Source organism: Sabethes cyaneus, chromosome 2, assembly GCF_943734655.1.
Source record: "Sabethes cyaneus chromosome 2, idSabCyanKW18_F2, whole genome shotgun sequence".
NCBI classification, from domain to species: Eukaryota; Metazoa; Arthropoda; class Insecta; order Diptera; family Culicidae; genus Sabethes; species Sabethes cyaneus.
This window is the reverse complement of record NC_071354.1, coordinates 193101006-193120034: the sequence shown is the minus strand read 5'-3', so window position 1 is coordinate 193120034 and position 19029 is coordinate 193101006. Positions and strand designations below refer to the sequence as shown.

The 19029-nt window shown below is 40.0% G+C and overlaps 1 protein-coding gene across 1 annotated transcript in view; it reads right to left on the bottom strand.

The window, feature by feature from the left end:
- The window catches only part of LOC128733624 (uncharacterized), a 109728-nt gene extending 91443 nt beyond the window's left edge, over nt 1-18285 (bottom strand). Inside the window, exon 1 of the mRNA XM_053827346.1 lies at nt 17096-18285. Within this exon, the coding sequence (XP_053683321.1) occupies nt 17096-17125 (30 nt within the window). The 5' untranslated portion in view covers nt 17126-18285. The remainder of the gene's footprint in view (nt 1-17095) is intronic.
- Nucleotides 18286-19029: the final 744 nt, after the last annotated feature.

Genomic DNA, 19029 nt, shown 5'->3' with positions numbered 1-19029 from the left:
CTTGCAGGTTCGAGTAGCTCTGATGACTGGTTTGTTAGTTTAACTTCGTACTTCGAGCTCAACTTAAGTTGTAGAACATGGTATTAATTACTTTAATACTAAAGTGCCATTGAGTACCAGTTCTAGCCTGTAACATATTATCCTATCAAATTTATGTGTCAAAAACATTTGATTATGCTAAATTATATCTCAGCTTGGTAAGTATATTATAACAAATCTATCATGCAGTATATTTTTGATATTATTGCTTGAATACATTTTGTTTGTCTAAGTTTAAGTTAAACAAAACAAAGTCGAATGATTCAGTGTTTTGTAAAACTTTGTAGCACTAAATAATGTCTGTCAATCAAACAATCGATTTTAAATCATTGCTAAGATTACTCAAGACCAGGAAAACATTATCGGCGTTTTATGTGCTTTTAAACCAAAGGGTCTTTCACCACTTGCATGAAAATTTTATTAGCGCAGTATTAAGCAGGTTTACGGCACAACAAATGATCGATAACAATGAAAACTTACTACTTGTTTAGTTTAGTTTGGAGATAAACGCAAACGACAACAAAATAGTTACTGTGGTCCACTTTATAATTGGATATCAATCGCCAGGTAGAACACTTTCCAGTTTCTAGTATCCACGTTCTTCGAATCATGTTTGGCTGAAAGGTTATTCAATTTTCATTCACTCGTAAATTTTAAAACTGTAAATAAGTCAGTGTCCTAGTAAACAACTAGTAGCACACCCAAGAAGGTGGTTTGGTCGATTCATCGAAACACACCTTGGTGTAACACAACCCACCGCGGACCATTCAGTTCGGTGCCCGAACAGTTTGACAGCTGAAAAAACATATCAAAATCATGATTTTTATGCTCCTACTACTGTGTTCAGCAATTGGAGCAGTTTTTCCTCCACCCGCAAGGTAAAGCAATTCTGCCGCCCTGCTTGGAACCACATTTCGACATCATTTTCGTCGTATCGAGTCGAGAGTATCGATCGAACAGATAAAAGCTCCCCTTATAAGCGAATATAAGTATGCGCACAACACACGCGTCAGCATAATTGGAAATGCCTCGCCTAGAAAGTTTTATTCGTTTCTGGAGCAAAACAAAAAAATGTGACAGCAGTTAATCTGAAAAGCTGGTGAATGTACGTCTGTGAATGGTTTTTATAACAGATTACGAAATTTGGTTTTGGGAATGTAGTTGTCCTGCAGTGTGGTCCTACTTTGTATTCTATTGTTTTGGTAATTCTGTTTTCGTAACTTTGTGAGCGATTTTTTTCATTATACGTATACTAGCTGACCCGACAAACTTCCTATTGCCACAAATTAAACTGTGTTGTTCATAAATCGTGAATCTCGGATGACCTTTGTCACAATCTCGAGTTTTGCAAGTTTCTGAGGAGTTCATGAGTAGTTTAATATACAAATTTTCCTCACAGTAAAGTAGAAAATAACGCCCCCCATTGCTTAGCCTGATAAAATGAAGCGGATGGCATTAAAACATTCGCCATGATTATATAACATTTCGCCGCATACCGTTTTGCGGAACACCACTTCTCGGTTGACCATAACGCGGGATATAGAGTTTCGCGGAATACCATTTCGCGAAAAACCTTACGCGGGATGTACCATTTCACGGAAAATGTTTCTTGGAAAGTACCATTTCGCAGGGGTTTTTCTCTCCTTACGCGCTGTCGCCCGTTCGGACCCAACTGAAAGAAAGTAATAGAGGTCAGTAGACCTAGGAAAATAAATGAACGTAATTGATAGTTTTTGGTGATCTTGTATTTGACTAATGTTTTATGGAAGAGTCTAAAATTTCTCGAGTTCGATTAGTTTTTGAGTTACGCAAAATTTCTGTTTTATTTGTATGAGAGTCCTTATCCCCCTACCATAGGGGTGAGGCGACTAAAACCATCATAAAAAAATTCCTGCCTCCAAAACCCCCCACATGCCAAATTTGGTTCCATTTGGTTGATTAGTTCTCTAGTTATTAGGAAATTTGTACATATTTCATTTGTATGGGAGCGTCTCCTTTTAGAGGGGCTCATAATTTAGCTCCTGAAGAGGGGAGAGGTCTCAATGCACCATAGAAAAAGAATTTGCCTCCCAAAACACCCACATGCTAAGTTTAGTTCCATTGCGCATTGCCCGATACGCATAATTTTACTTTAACAGGATGTTCAAGTAGGATTTTTTTCATCTTAAACTTATGGCAGTGTCCAACTGTCCAGTTCGCTGGTTAGATGCTGGTCTAATAAGCCAGTCATCGTATGTTCGAATCTTGGTTGGGTTGTGCTGCTATTTTCCTGTATTCTAATAGCCGGCTGCAAAGTCTGCCGATAAAGAAGTGTCATGCCTAGAGATGCCAATACCGAGGGGGTATTTCGAAAACCGGTTTTTCGGTATTGATAAATTCAATACCGGTAAAACCGGTGAAAAACCGGTAAAAGCCAATACTTGAAAAATAAATTAAAAAAATTGTTAAATTTATAGAAAATGTTTCCATTAATCAATGGTACTCAATTTTTTGAAACAGCTAAGTGACTAGCTCTCTTAAAAAGAAATAAGTACGGAAAGAGTGTTTATCGTGTCAACTCTGAAACGAGACAGACTTTACTGGGAAACTGCATACGATTTGAGTAATACCAAAATATATGGTCTTGTAGTCCAAATAGACAGCTTATTTTTTTACTAATTTTTTTAAAGCCCTGTTCATGCTGAAACATTTGTGATACGTGGTGCCAGGTAGGGTAAGGAACGAGTTAAGCAGTGTCACCTATTTTAATCAGTTGAACATAAATGAGCCGAAAATGCACTCTTTTATTCATATTTTCAAAATCTTTTGATAGGATCATCTTCACAAATCACTTAACCATACATTTGATTCACACAAACACAATTTATTGGGTTTCCGACAAGAAATATGATGAATTAAAAATTGTTGTCCAAAAACATACATTTTTCAGCTGGAGAAGGCAATCGCCACCTCGCTACTAACGAATCCATCACATTTTTCAGCATTACAGCATTACTGATTACAACCACTCTAAAAGTCAAGCACACCATTGTCACATACCATATTATTCACTCTCTTTTTTTCTATTATCTAAGGCGTTGTCACTAGCCGAAAGTTTTATTATTTTCTAACAAAACTGAAAACAAATTCTGAATTGACGGAACCTGTTCACCACTAGCAGCAGCTGCAGCACAACTGATGAACTATCGTGTTGCCAAGACACTGTTTCGGTTCTGGAAATAAGAATTTTAAGTTTGAAATTAACTGAAACCTCCTATGGTGAAAACGTGGTCCAATACTTTCAAGAGAAATGTATGTTCATAATTAATTTTTCTTTATTAAAAACAACACAAAAGACAGCTTTTTCAATAATTTTCGAAGATTTTCTCAGTGATTTAATAAAGCCTATATGTTCCCAGTTTTCAAAAAGGGAGATCGAACAAAAGTCGATAACTACAGGGAAATATCAGCCTTATGTGCTGTATCGAAGCTGTTCGAGTTAGTAATCATCGAGCCAATCTTCTCCCATTGCCAACAAACGTTAGCCAACGAGCAACACGGTTTCCTCCCAAAGCGATCCTGCACTACGAATTTGCTTTGTTTCACTAATTACGTGACTGATAGCTTCACTGAACATTCGCAAACTGACGCAATATATACTGATCTCTCCGCTGCCTTCGACAAAGTCAACCATCGTATTGCCGTCGCCAAGCTGGACCGCCTCGGATTCTGTGGGAGCTTGCTGAACTGGTTTACATCCTATCTGACAGGACGAACTATCCGTGTGAGGATCGGTCAGGAGATCTCGGATCCATTCTCCGCCTCGTCTGGGATTGCACAAGGCAGCCATCTGGGTCCGCTGGTCTTCTTGCTTTATTTTAATGATGTACATAACTTGCTCGACTGCCCGCGACTGGCGTTTGCAGACGACCTGAAGTTATTCTCGAAAATCAACTGTATCGGCGATGCCCATCTCCTCCAGAAACAACTGGACATTTTCGCGCATTGGTGTGCACTAAACCGGATGCTACTCAACCCATCAAAATGCTCAGTAGTGGCGTTTACCAGGAAACTGCAGCCGCTGAACTTTGATTACAACCTTGATTCAACCCCGATCCCACGGGTCGATCACGTGAAAGACCTAGGCGTAATACTGGACTACCATCTCACCTATAAACAGCACATGTCATTCATTGTGTCTAGAGCCTCTAGAATGCTCGGTCTAATTATTCGCATGACAAGAGAATTCCGAAACATACAATGCCTTACCGCCTTATACTGCTCATTAGCGCGATCTCCTCTCGAATATTGCTCGTCAGTGTGGAATCCACACTACAACAACGCTGTTTTACGGATCGAAAATATCCAACGTAGATTCGTTCGCTATGCTCTACGCATTCTACCTTGGAGACAACCTATGCAGGTCACTCCTTATGAGGAACGTTGTCAACTTCTTCGACTCGACACACTCCAGCTTCGCCGCGATACCTCTCGTGCAATGACTGTCGCAGACGTTTTAACAGCCCGTATCGACTGCCCAGACATCCTCCAGTTGATAAACATAAACGCCCCCTCCAGAACTTTAAGAATGGTTCCAACACTACGACTACCGCTCCGACGAACTAACTATGGTGCTAACAGTGCAATTATAGGCTTGCAAAAAGTTTTCAACAGAGTGTCAGCCGTTTTCGACTATCATTTGTCCCGTAACGTGCAACGCACAAAAATTATTTTAATATTAAGACGACTCTTTTATCATTAGGGCAACTGTGTCTGTTGATATATACATGTAAATAAATAAATAAATAAAGCAACGATGTGTTTCAATGTTATTTGCTTGGACAACACTGTTCTGAGTCGGATCGTTTGTACTGCTATATGTTTACCTCTTTTGTTCTCCCACCATCCTTATGAACAGCGAGTGAGACGTCAAACTCGCAATTTCCCATAAGAACACCAGAGAATAAAAGAGACGACGAATACCGTTTGCCGACCGGTGCGGTGAGTGTATACCCCGATAAACAATTTAGACAGATGGCATTTTACGCATCTATGCCGATACGCTATGCGGATTACGCATCAGATGCCGATTAGTAGGTCGCGGATGGGAACGCGAACTTACTGAATAGGGAGAAAAGTTCGAGGGATTTTTTAAGGGGACGTAAAAAAATTCAGATTTCAGGATTGCTTAAAAAAGCACCTTGCGGGTGAAAATGGGTTCGGTCTGTTCAAAATTAGTTCCGCCGCTCCAACTTTTAAAACGAAAAATCAAAAGTTTAGCTCAACAATACCCAGGTAACCAATAAGCATTTCCAATGCAATTTAAAAGCAAGCCAATAAGCATTTAAGTTGCCTTAAATGCTACTTAAATGCTATTTTGGCAAAATATGCGGCTACTTTATTGCTAGCCCTCTTATAGTGCTGACAATGCTTATTTGCAGCTAATTACCAACAAGAAGAATTTAAATAGAATTGTGGATGCCAATTTACAACAGTTATGCAGTCAAAAAGCTGATAAACAACAACCTGCAGTATAAAACGCCAGGGATGCTAATAAACGACTGATTTACTGCTTATTTTAATGCTTATAGGTTACCTGGGTAGTGTCTTCCAATGGTAACAGCTTGAAGAACTAAAGATAGCAAGAAGATTGGTATGCTGATATCCCCCACTTAGTCAACCCATCGCTTGTAATAAGGTAAAACAATCAGTGACCCGCTTAGACTGCTTAAAACTAGTTCTTTACCCTTGAAATATTTCGAATTATTTGCGAATTTTTTCGAATTATTTTGAGTGACATTAAGACGGAGGATAATTAATTGATCAGGAACTGAACATAGTCGGAATGGCAGCAAGCCAACAGTTCGCAATATGAATGGTTCTTACAAATCAGTCTACGCTCGCAGCGATGCAATCTTTGATGGTGGTTTCAGAAAACAGTCATCCTGTCTAACCGTTGAGGATGGCCAACAACGGGCCCATAAACGAACTCTTCTTCCGTGATATGCTATGACATTTTTTAAAGCACTCCGTAATTTTTCACTGAAATTTTTCTGAAGAGCTGCAATGTGTTTCGCAATTTTTTACTGTTGCGCAATGTTCTTAATTTTATTTTTGTTAAAGTCACTTTCATAGATATTTAGATAAATATTTTCCGTTCGTTAAAATTACATAATTGAGCTGTTATTTTCAGAACCTCGAAGCATTGAATTGAATTCGCCCTATACGTTAACAATCTGAACGGTAATCTGAGCTTCTTGAGTTATTTTTTTCATTAAATTTACCATGTAAAAAATACCGAAAATACCGGTTTTTGATCGCGTAAAAACCGGTATTTCGGTATTGAAAAATAGCACGGTAATACCGGTAAAACCGGTTTCGATAAAACCGGTAAAGCATCCCTAGCAAGCCATAAAGATGTTTATACCCAAGGCTTTGCTGTTCGTGGCAGTATAGTTTGCAATGAATTTCTTGACGACGACGAGAAATAATAGACTCCTAATAACAGATTATGTAAGAATCACATAAATTTCCAATGTAAAGACAAACATTATCTAAGCTTTATTGTTTTAATAAATAAGATGGGAACGCTCGATTTTTCATCCATTTATCATTTAAAACATGAAGATCAAGTGTTTTCAAGCTACAAAATTTTATGCAAATCGGTAAAGTGATACAAATTTTCGAAACTTTTTTGATTTGTAAAGTTTAGCTAAAAATTATTATGTTAGAATATTGATTTCCCTGAAGTAAAGATGCAAAATACAAAAAATATGTTCAAATGTGGATAAATTTACGTTACATTTCAACTATTGGTATAAATCTGACGTATGAACAAACTAATGTTTACCATCAAAGGAGGGAAAATTGTTTGAAAGTTCAACTCATCTCAACCCAGCTAATGCTACATATCTTTCAATCTCGGCAAAACAATGGCGCTAAAATGACAACTGAATAAAGACATTTTATTAAGATATCCTTCGCGGATCAATCCCAGTCAGTCAGTGCATCGCTGCGTCGCGTCGTCGTGATCAATTGACAAGTTGGGATGCAATTTTATCCCGAATCCGGTTTTGTTTGTTTTTACAGTCTAGTACTGCCTCTGGCGACAAGGTTTCTCCAAGACGAGAATATACAAGAATGTGGTTCATGAAGTTGGTAGCTTGCGGAGAAGCCGGCTAGAATGTGGCGAGTCGGGGCCCATACGAGATGCAAATTGTGTTGATGCATCATTGCTGAACCAAGCAGATTGACAATCATGATGATCACGCGCTCTCGTGCATCTGAAAAACTATCCCATGGCAAACATGGGCTAAGTGAGTCGAGGTTTCGCGCTGAAGGATTTACTGAAGATAGCTCGGGTCGGGGGTATATTCTAAAAAGTAGAGCTCATGCAGCGATGGACAGCGTACCGACCGGTAACAATACCCAGGAGGAGAAGGTCACCACCGGTTTCAAGGAAGCTCCATGTGGCCGAACCGCGGAGGATGCGATTTTATACGCAATTCAAAACGAATCATCTCCCGGTCTTCTTTGCCGTGCTGTACACGGCGCACCATCTATTGTAGGCTGAAATGGAGAAGCTTATGTCGAAGGCACCCAGTGCAGTGCCTTTGTAGGGGTCCGCTGGGTAAACGGCGTGAATGGATCGCAGACCGCGGGGAGTTTAAAGACGACTATAATATAAAACCGTTTTAAGTTTCCTTTATTTCATTCAACGTTTGTTTATTAGTGAGTATTTTACCTCATTCCAAGAATCAATTGAGAAAAGTTAGAAGAAGCTAATTCAGTTCGATGTACTTACGTATATCTGACATCTAGCGGTTTTATCCCTTAGGAAACAAACAACCAGGTAGCCACACAAAGGAAGCGATACGACAATCTCCGGTTCAAAAGTGATTGGCGAAGGGCGCGGGATTGCAATTTATTAGCTGCAATTCGTGACCGATGTGATAGATTGGCTGTTGGGTAATTCTTTTGTTTTTTTGACGTGTTAATTATTGGCTGCCGTTGCTGTTCGGTAGCACGTGCTGCAAATAGTTGCTATCATGTTAAGGTACCCACATATACGACTTGCATTAGCTACGCGTCTAGAGGAAAATTAAATCCTAGGTCCGACCTCGTCAAAACTGTCGAAATTTGACTCTTTCGGAAATACTCTTTTGATTAACTGAATCTATTTTTTCGATATTGCTGTGATGTTTAGCATTGAAGATGAGTGAGAAACGTATGTATGGAACTAATACTGATATTATGTTGATGGTATGTATCTGTGAGGCGGTGCGAAAAAAATAAACAGTAAAAACTAGCATTCATTAGCTGAGCTGCATGCGGCTTCTTGTTGGCAGCCAATCGACGCTTCAGGGTACTCATGTATGTTTTTCTCTGGTGCCACGGCATTTAGTATGAAAAAAAAACATTATTTGCATACCGGCTTTTGGCTGAAGTTCGCGTATAAGCATATACAGCTATACATCCGCTAATGTGTGTGATGCTCCATGAATCTCTCATCGGTGCACATTCAAACTGCTACAGAAGAAGATCGTGCGGTCTACTGAAGTCTTTGTTTTTCTTTTTCCCACTTGAAGTACTATTGGAGGTGTGGGAGTAGTAGTAATTGTAGTAACAGTAGTAGGCAAAGGTTGTTGAGATTGTTATCTATATTGGAGAAGACTAGACCGATGCGCTACTCGTCAAACCCTGCCAATGAAGATCCAATCTATTAAATGATGGATAACTTGAGCGGCTAATAGGAGCGCTGCAAGCACCGTTTGGTGCCGGTCATGGGGATGATATTGATGGAGGTGGATCCTTACGTGCGTCGTTTCAGTTTGTTTCACTAATTTGTAGGTCAACGGTTGTTGTTGTTGCCGCCGCCATGTGGAGGTTCGATTATGTAAAATTCGTCACTGCTCGTTAATGCTGGACACTGGAGATTCTTTGACTTTAGACTGCTGAACGAGAATTGCTAGGGGAGCGGCCACAATATGACCATGTCATGGTTAGGCTACATTTTGGCAATCTTAATACAACTTTATAAGTCTATAAAGTCTATAAATAAAAAATAGTTCAGCAGCGAAAGCTATTAACTATTTTATGCCCAAAAAATGTCAATTGATCGCATATCATTTTATCGTGTATTTTATCATAATTCTTGTATTGGGTTTCTAATAGGCGAATATTACCCTTTTGCACTCAAAATTATGGTAGCCTAATCATCATTATCACTAAGGACCCGATCTGAATGATAACCACTTTTGCAGCATTTATTTTTATCTTACACTAGCTGAACCGACAAACTTCGTATTGTCACAAATTAACCTGTGTTGTACATAAATCATGAATCTCGGATGATCTTTGTCACAATCTCGAGTTTTGCAAGTTTCTGAGGAGTTCAACCTGAGATGGTTCATTTTGGCAGTTGCGTAACTATGAAAGCATCCCAGGTAACCAAAAAGCATCACCAATGCTGTTCAAATGCAGGCAAATAAGGATTTAAGTCGCCTTAAATGCTACTTAAATGCTATTTTGGCAAATTATACAGCTACTTTACTGATAACCTTCTTATAGTGCTGACAATGGTAATTTACAGCTAATTATCGACACGAAGAATTTGAACACAAATTTGGATGCCAATTTACAACACCTATGCAGTCAACAAGCTAATATACAATAACGTGCAGTATAAAATGCCAGATATGCTGATTTGCTGCTTATGTTAATGCTTATTAGTTACCAGGAATGGGTAGTTTAATATATAAATTTGCAATTTTTCCTCACATTAAAGTAGAAAACAACTCCCCTCCCGAGCAAAGTTTTAGAGCAAATTGAAAACAAAATTTGATATCTTGATGTAACGGATTTTGAATACTCGGTGTGATTTCATTTTGGTCGACTTAGCGGTTAAAATTTTCAAAATTGATTGCAAAATTTCCACGCCGTGAAATTAAATTGAATACTACTTTTGTTATCAATAATATCAAACGGAATACTAATCTTGCTGTTACACAATATTAATAGAAAAGCAGAATTAGTTGTCATTTTACTATCATATCATCATCATTTTGCTATCATCATATAATTTGAACCAAACATTTTACTAGAAAAAAATTATGTGAAAATAGATTAATTTATATATTGAAGGTTTATTTACATCATAAATAGAATCTGTCAACAAATTTTCTTTCAATAAAAACGAAAACAAAATGATAGCAAAGTCTGATACATCATAAGTGCCATTTTGAGTTGGTAACAAAACATGTTTTCTAGTTGATATCAACAGCAGAATATGTAATAATTTTGATATACTTTTGTTGTCAATCCTTGCTCGGGCTGTCCCCTCATTGCATAGCCAGAAAGCGGACAGTAATATTCGCCATGATTGTACAACATTTCGCCGAATATCATTTTGCGAAAAACCTTAAGCGGAATGTACCATTTCACGGAAAACTTTTTCGTGGAAAGTACCATTTCGCGATCCTCTCCTTACTCGCTGTCGCTCGTTCCAGGAAACCCAGGTAGACCTAGGAAAACAAATAAACCTAGACAGTAGTGATTTCTGCGGAGACGTGGGCGGCGCTTCCGACGGCGGGTCGCCGGCAACACTCCCGGCCGTCTCGTCCTGAATGATCTAGTGTTACTATAGGTAGTTTTTGTGGTCTTGTTATTGACTAATGTTTTATGGAAGAGTCTCGAATTTCTCGACTTCGATTAGTTTTTGAGTTTCGCAAAAAATTCTGTTTTATTTGTATGAGAGTCCATATTCCCCTACCATAGGGATGAGAGGTCTCTAACTATCATAAAATAAATTCAAGACTCCAAAATCTCCCACATGCCAAATTTGGTTCCATTTGCTTCATTAGTTCTAGAGTTATGAGGAAATTTGTATTTCGTTTGTATGGAAGCCCCCCCTCCTCCTAAAAAGGTAAGGGGTCATAATTCATCATAACAAAATGGTTGCCTCCAAAAACACCCACATGCCCAATATGGTTCCATTTGCTTGATTAGTTCTCGAAATATGAGGAAATTTGTATTTCATTTGTATGGGAGCCCCCCCCTTCTAAAAAGGTAAGGGGTCCTAATTCATCATAGTAAAAATTCATACCTCCAGAAACACTCACATGCCAAATATGGTTCCATTTGATTAATTAGTTTTCGAGTTATGCAGAAATTTGTGTTTCATTTGTATGGCAGCCCCCCCCCCTCCCTTTTAGTGAGGGGAGGGGTCTCTAATCATCATAAGAACCTTCACCGACCCCAAAAATCCCTAGTTGCAAATTTTCACGCCGATCAGTTCAGTAGTTTTCGATTCTATAAGGAACATATTGGCAGACAGACAGAAATACATTTTTATAGGCATAAATTTGTATGGGAGCCCCCGCTCTTAGTGAGGGGAGGGATCTCTAACCATCAAAAGAACCTTCCCTGGCACCAAAAACCCCTACATGCAAATTTTCACTCCGATCGATTCAGTAGTTTTCGATTCTATAAGGAACATAGGGCAGACAGAAATCCATTTTTATAGGCATAGATTTGTATGGGAGCCCCCCCCCCTCTTAATTGGGGGAGGGGCTTTTGCCTTCGAGAGAACCTTCCGTAGCTCCAAAAACCCCTGCATGCAAATTTTCACTCCGATCGATTCAGTAGTTTTCGATTCTATAAGGAACATAGGGCAGACAGAAATCCATTTTTATAGGCATAGATTTGTATGGGAGCCCCCCCTCCCCTCTTAATTGCGGGAGGGGCTTTTGCCTTCGAGAGAACCTTCCGTAGCTCCAAAAACCCCTGCATGCAAATTTTCACGCCGATCGGTTCAGTAGTTTTCGATTCTAAAAGGAACATTGGGACAGACAGACAGACAGACAGACAGAAATCCTTTTTTATAGGTATAGTTAACTCTATCGATGATGCTAACTCCTGACGAACTCGTGTCAGTGTCAACTCGGGCAACTCGGGAGCTGACAAAACTGATAGATTATCTTAAAAGTAGAGTGGCGCGAGTAATCAAAAAGTAGGAAAGGAAGCTCTCAAAACTGTTCGCAAAGTGTAAACCAAGCGTTGGAGTGGAACCATTGAACGTCAACTGCAGCTGAAGGTTATCCGGTACGTCAAAGCTGATCTCAATCTCAACATCACAGATCTAAAAATCTGAATACCGATCGCTATTCTACGCGTCTTTGAAATCCGTCTTTGGAAAGGCTACAAGTGTTACCGAACAAGTAGAGAATCCAAGTGAAGCCTCGAACAAACAACAAACAGTGACCAGAATCCAGTCTCGCAAGCTGTACGATCGGGTGTTGACGAATCGCGATGGATGTGTCTTGCTAGACGATAAAACTTATGAGAAAACCGCTTTCCACCAAATCTCGGGGGTTAAATTTTACAGGTTCCTACTCGCGGAAAGCGTGATCGTCATGATTTGGTAAGGGATCTGGCCCTTTGAACACCGTTGTTATTGTGATGGAATAATTATTGATCAAATCTTATATACTCAGAGAAGTAACATCCTTCGCTGTAGTATAACCTAAGCCTATGTCTATGTATAAACTAAGCTTATGTCTAGTGGTAATTGTGTACGTGTCAGTGGCTATAGCATGTTGAAGTGCATTATACCGGTTCATAAACCGGAAAGTGGGTCTGTACTGTGAATAGTTCTTAGAACGAAACGCTGGCTCGAAGGTTCTAAGTAGTCGAAGTGGGACTAGGCTATTGTTGAAAATGGTCATCGGATAATCAAAAGTTGACTGAGTGTTTGTCCTGAGACATACTCTCAGTGAAAAATACGATATTAGCTATTTTATGGCTCGAGCGAACCGTGTCGATGTCCACCAAAGAACAAAGGTCGTGGTACAAAACCTTACAAATCTCTTCAGGATTCTCTCGATGCGCTGAATATGCGTTACATAGCGCGGACGGTAGCGACATCCAGTTTACTTCTGCCGACACCTTTGTAGATCGACTGTATTACATGCGGATCAAGCGCAAAAAGTTTCAGGCTTTCGTTAACCACATTGTCAATATGTCTAACGAAGGAAATTGAGCTATCGAATATTACCCCTAGGTTAGGTACATATTCTGCGCGTGGTACAATACCATCCTAGTGAATGCAGTCGAAGAGTGAATGTCATCATTGAACACTTGTTCGGTTTAACTTTTAAGCCTCAATTTCCACAGAACCTTCCCAAAAGTTCTAAACCGTGTAGCGATTTCAGGAACGTAATACTAAAAACATTAATCTGCAATCTGTGACCACTGCGGTGAACTCGCAAAGGTTCGTGACCACCGATTTCTTCTTTAGGAATCCGTGTTGCACATTAGAAAACGTCGTAAAGCTGTCTTTAAATCAGCGACTCGAAAGAGCTTCGGAATACCCGATTGAATAGCGACTTCTTGGTAGTTTTCTACATCACCTTTAGACACTTTTTTTTTGTATCGGAATGATATGCAAAATCTTCCAGATTACCGGAAAGTGGCCGGTAGCCAGTGACGCGTTAAACAAGCTTTTGAGAGGAGTCACAAATTGGAACTTGCAACATTATTGGTATTGCGCTTGTAGATACTTAACGGGTCACTTGAGTGTATTCATTAGTAGTAGTGCATCAGCCCTTGACATGCAGAAAGCTCTGAAGTTCGTTCCTGCAAACGTGTGCGATATAAACATAACTAGTTTCACGCAAAATCAAGTTGAAGTTGCCATGAAGCAGTTGAAATCTCGCCGATATTGCCAATTACCGCGGGATTACGTCGCTTTGCGCTGGATCAAAATTATTTGAGATCTTTGAGATTTGAGATCGGTGGCTCGTTGCACAGAAGTTTTGTGCAATACATATCAACTGATCAGCATAGCTTTTTTCCTAGTCGCTCGATTAGCACAAATCTGGTGGAGTTCAGCTCATTTTGTCTACAACATATGGAAGGTGGAGCACAAGTCGACATGGTGTATACTGACATCAAAGCTGTGTTCGATCGTGTTGACCACACCACACTGTCAACCAAAATAAAGCATCTCGGTGCTGCTGCTGCTTTTGTCCGGTGGTTGAAATCCTTTTTTGAAAACTGCTGTCTTTCTGTGAAAGTGGGGAGCACTGAGTCTTGTGACTTCTGGAGTATCTCAGGCGTGCCATGATACTTCCTCCAGGATGCAAAATCGTGTATGCTGATGACCTCAAAATCTACATTGCAGTTCGCTCAGTTGCTGATTGTATCGAATTATAAAAGCTGATCGATATGTTTTATGGCTGGTGTGTATGCAACCGGCTCAGCATTAGCTTTGCCAAGCGCTCCGTAATCAGTTACAGCCGAAAGAAGGCTCCAATCCAATACAGTAATTCCATAAACGGTCAGAATGTTGAAGGCGTAACAGTCGTCAAGGATCTTGGTGTTCTACTGGATACCGAACTCACATTTCAACCCCATTACAGCAGCATTATTTCCAAAGCAAACAAGTATCTTGAATTCATAATGAGAATTGCGAAAGAGTTTAGTGATCCTGAAAGCTTTGTATTACGCACTTGTACGTTCATCACTGGAGATGGCAGCTGTTGTTTGGAGCCCTTACACTTGCCCTTGGACTGTATGGATCGAATCTATACAAAAATGGTTCAACAGGTACGCGCTTCTGCCCTGGAAAGATCCAGTCGAACTATCTTGCAAAGATTAATATGAACGCGCCTCAACTGAGAATTCTTCGCTCAACTGATTGCCTCAAAATTCCGTTTCATTGGACATTATGTGGTCAAAATGAACATGATACTGCTATGTGTGCAGTTTTTAACTCAATATTCTGCTTGTTTGATTGTAATATTTGCTGTACAACGTTCAAATGTCGTTTACGTAATAGTAGATCATTTTAATGTGTTAGTTAGCAGTTTTTATTATTTTATTTCATATAAACCTTGTTGTTAGAAGCAAAGTAGAAATAAATTAATAAATTATACAATTCCAAAGTAAAATTGACATGCATACGACATAATGTGAAGTTTCTATTACGATCTTGTGTTATCTGGGAGGCAGGGCAGTAAGGAGAGCATATCGACTCAGTTGGATATGTGTATTCTCATCTAGTGTCGAATGTCCCAGCGTTGCTGTTAGGTGATTACAACTCCTCTGAAACTCCACTGAGCGAAACTAAACTAACAGCACTGAAATACTCCCCGATCCCGAAAACACTTTTATAGATATTTTTGTAATTATCGTTTGAGTAGTTTTAGAGTCTATAAAGCACAAACCGACAGACAGTGAGTCGAGATCTTTTATAAGACCAGTGCGATTGGATCGTTATAAAGTTGGTATTAAAATAAGTGTAAAAGTGTCTTCAGAACCCAAATCTGCACTCTTTCAAAATGATGGAAAGCTAAAAGGAAAGGAATCTACTGAAACTTTACTTTTCATCAGCTGTATAGCTTAAATGGTAAATTGGATTGGTTTGGCAGTATAAAACCAATTTTTTTAATTCGACGATGAAATTAAAAAATAACTACACTGCAGTTAGGTAACGAACCTGTGGTAATTCATGTTGTTGACAACTGCTCAAGTATGCAAACAAAAAAAAACTAAAAGTGAAGTCAATAACCAGGAAAGGTCCAAGTCTGAGATGGTCTTTCATAATCTGTGTAGCAAAGTTGTCCACAAAATAAATTATGCACAACTGCGAAAGACTTAAACTACCAGTCTAAGCAACTGCTTTGCCACTTTTCCCTTGTTAGAACTTTAAATAACATTATCATAATAATTCTTGATTAATAATACCACATCCTACCCTACTCAACTGGCATCAACATTTACCATGTGACTGCAAAGGCATGAAGATCGGATGAAGAAATACGCCGGCTGTTGTGCTGCTACCTTCTGAATCATCCATGCAATTGGTGATTATCTATCTTGCTGTGTTGGATCTGGGAGGTAGGTACATTAAGGCATTAAGGCAAAATTTATGCTTCCCGTGTTTTATATTTAGATGACTTTCAGCCACCCGCTGGCTGGAGGGGTCACAGCCGAGTGGACACACTCGGTTTGCAAACCGGGCAATTATTTGTCGTGGACAAGTAGCAGAAGTTATGGCAAAAAAAAGAAACATGTCAATCAATCACGTTCTGGCTGATGTGGGTATATTACGCTATCAAAAATCGATGATTACGTGTCGATCGCGTAATGATCAGCAATTAAAACATTCATCTCGATTTTGTTTAAAAATTCCACTCTGCAGAGTTTAGTTTAAAATTATACATTTACTATTACATTAGTTAGCTTTGCTGTACTCTGCAGGTTTCTAGCTGATTTCGCTTATTCATATAAAAGAAAGGTTTAATGCTTTATAATGCAATAAAAATTGTTACTAATGAGATAGTTGGCGGCCGGTTTCACGTTTCAAACAGTGAAACGAAAGATTTTTTGTTTCACCTTGGGTGAAAATAAAATGGTACAAATAAAGAAAAAAAAACTTTTACTTCTCCATCTGCAAACGATAGTAAAGTTATCGGTGGTTTATGATTTCGATTCACTGCGTTTCTTGTCCACCGTAGAGGTTTACAAGACGAAGTTAAAACAGTAACGCATGGCGAAACATGGCGCAACTTGGTTGAGTCTTCCAAATTAATGTAGGGTCATAAAATTATTTTATCTGATCGATGAATCAGTCACCAACCGCCGCGTCGTCTCGTGAACGGCAAATTGTAAACTTCCCACTCGAAATTGTACGTACATTATAGTCGTATAAGCCGTACCGAAGGGGCGTTGACGCGTGACGACACGTACAACTAACAGCAGGTTAACTTGTCTCTGGAAATGCGTCAAGTTCCAAGTAGGTAGGTACCGGAGAAAAAACAAACATCCACAAACCAAGATTGGATACCTTTTAGCTATAAAAGTTCATCGCTGTCATGCCATAAATCATTGACGTGCTCCATCTCTTGTTTTGGATCTCATCTGAATGACCTTTCTATTTAGCATTTTATTTAGGTCAAAATTGAAAAGTTGGGAAGTGGAACTATAATAAGCAAACCAATTTAAAAGACAATCACGGTTTGTGTGGTGTAAAAAGGGTTTGCAATAATTACATCATATAGTTATTATATCGTACCTGCATAACTGTAGCTGTGCTAAAACTCATACCGCCTTATAAGTTTCCCCGTCCACTCGAGCGCTTATCAATGGACAAATCGATTCTTTCTCAGTTGCTCGCCGTTGTTGGCTGCTGGGGCGTTTCCTTCTTCGTTTTGACCTCTTGCTGCCTCGTCAACACCTGTTTCGCAAGTATCAATACCGTTTGGCAAATGGGTGTCAACCTACTGTTTTTGTTTTCAGAGGCGTGCTGCTGCCTTGTCCTGACTAACGTATTGTTTGCTTCACTTATTCTCGCAACATGTAATTTCCCAAACAACCCCCCACGGTGGGCTGCTTTAATTTACGAGTATTATAGTTTTATTCCCTATCCAACACTTGAGTTATGAACTTCAACTCGGCAAAGCTATCACGAATGATTATTTAACAAAAGTTCACCGGCGAGGACATTGGACATTGATGTTAGATGCGTGGCTGATGGCTTTTGACGAATGGCGGGTGGCTTACATCACTGTTTGCTCAGAAACACTAGTCTACTGAGGCTGTTGCTGGAGTTTTCGTGACCAAATTCTTTCGAATAATTTACCAAATATGTTTGTAATAATTATGCTCGTGTTGAAATGCTCTTCCAATAGGTGAGATTTTTAGGGGGCCGGCAGCTATTCAAATGCAGCGCAAACTGACAACACCAGAAAGTTACTCAACCGAAAACGTTCGAAGCTTAGCATATTACTATGCTTGCGCTTTCCTACATTCCACCATCGCACCGGTTCGGTTTCGTACACCCGCAAAACTGTCTCTGCATAAACGTTGCACTTCCACCAGAAATAGGGCGTCTACGGCCAAACTGCACTTTACCTGATGCACACCACACGGTGTGGTTCGGCATTCGTTGCACTTTGCTTTGCGCTGCTATACCATCGGAACTCGAAATGCCACGATTTTTTCGCAATGCACTTTTTGAGAGTTTCGAGCTTCTTGTGCTGCCGCAAAAGCCCACTTAAATTCCTGACAGAATAAAATCACTCATAAATTACACCGCGGTGACGGCGTTGCGGTGCTGCGGCGGCGCTCCCAAGGAGACGATTTTCTCCTGATGCGTTCGTCTCCTTGCGGGCGGACAACTCACTTTGTGCAACGGAAAGTGATGTTACACAGATCTTTTCAGTAGCGGTGAGCAGCGAAATTACTCGCGAGACACACGGGCACACTCCGTAAAGGCTGTGCATAAACTGACGGCCAGATCTCCGATGCCGGTTGAATTATACATCAGGATCCATATACTTATTCTGCCAGCTACCAAAGAGCCGACTCAGAGTAGATCGTCTAAAGGTAAAGCAGCGCGACTTACAATTTGACTGGATGCTTTTACTTAGCCACACCGCTAGCAGCTCTCAGTAAAACTGCGAGTATCCATGAGATGCTGCAGCATACCGGCATTCACTGAGAGCGGATTGACGCTGTTGCTGTTGGTGACGGCATAACGCTGCCAGATGAGCGAAACATATGATGTCGTAGCTAACCACAACAGCGCAACGTCAGGTTTCGCACGAGATAGGTCCAGCTGTTGTACACAGCTGGACTGGAACACGGCTGCGGCTGCATACACCCTCAGACAGGGAAGCGATGCCGGCTCAGACCAGTTTATGACGTGGTGGAGGTTGGTTGATCGAGACGTACCACGTACTTACGAGCGTGGGATTGTTTGTAAAGAGAACGCCACGAGCAAGATCGAAGCTTGATTTAAGCCAGCGCTTTCGGCAAAACCCCCCTTTCGGGACTGGGATTTTTACTGTTTGACTGGGCATGGACAGCTTACCATGTTAGTTCAGTTAAATGAAAGGCGTAAGTCGCAGATGCACAAATTATTTTACGGATTGTTTTAGACCATTGTTTACATTGGGTTCTTGGAACTTGGAATTTTTGGTGAGGGCGAGCATCGAAAAAGTACTC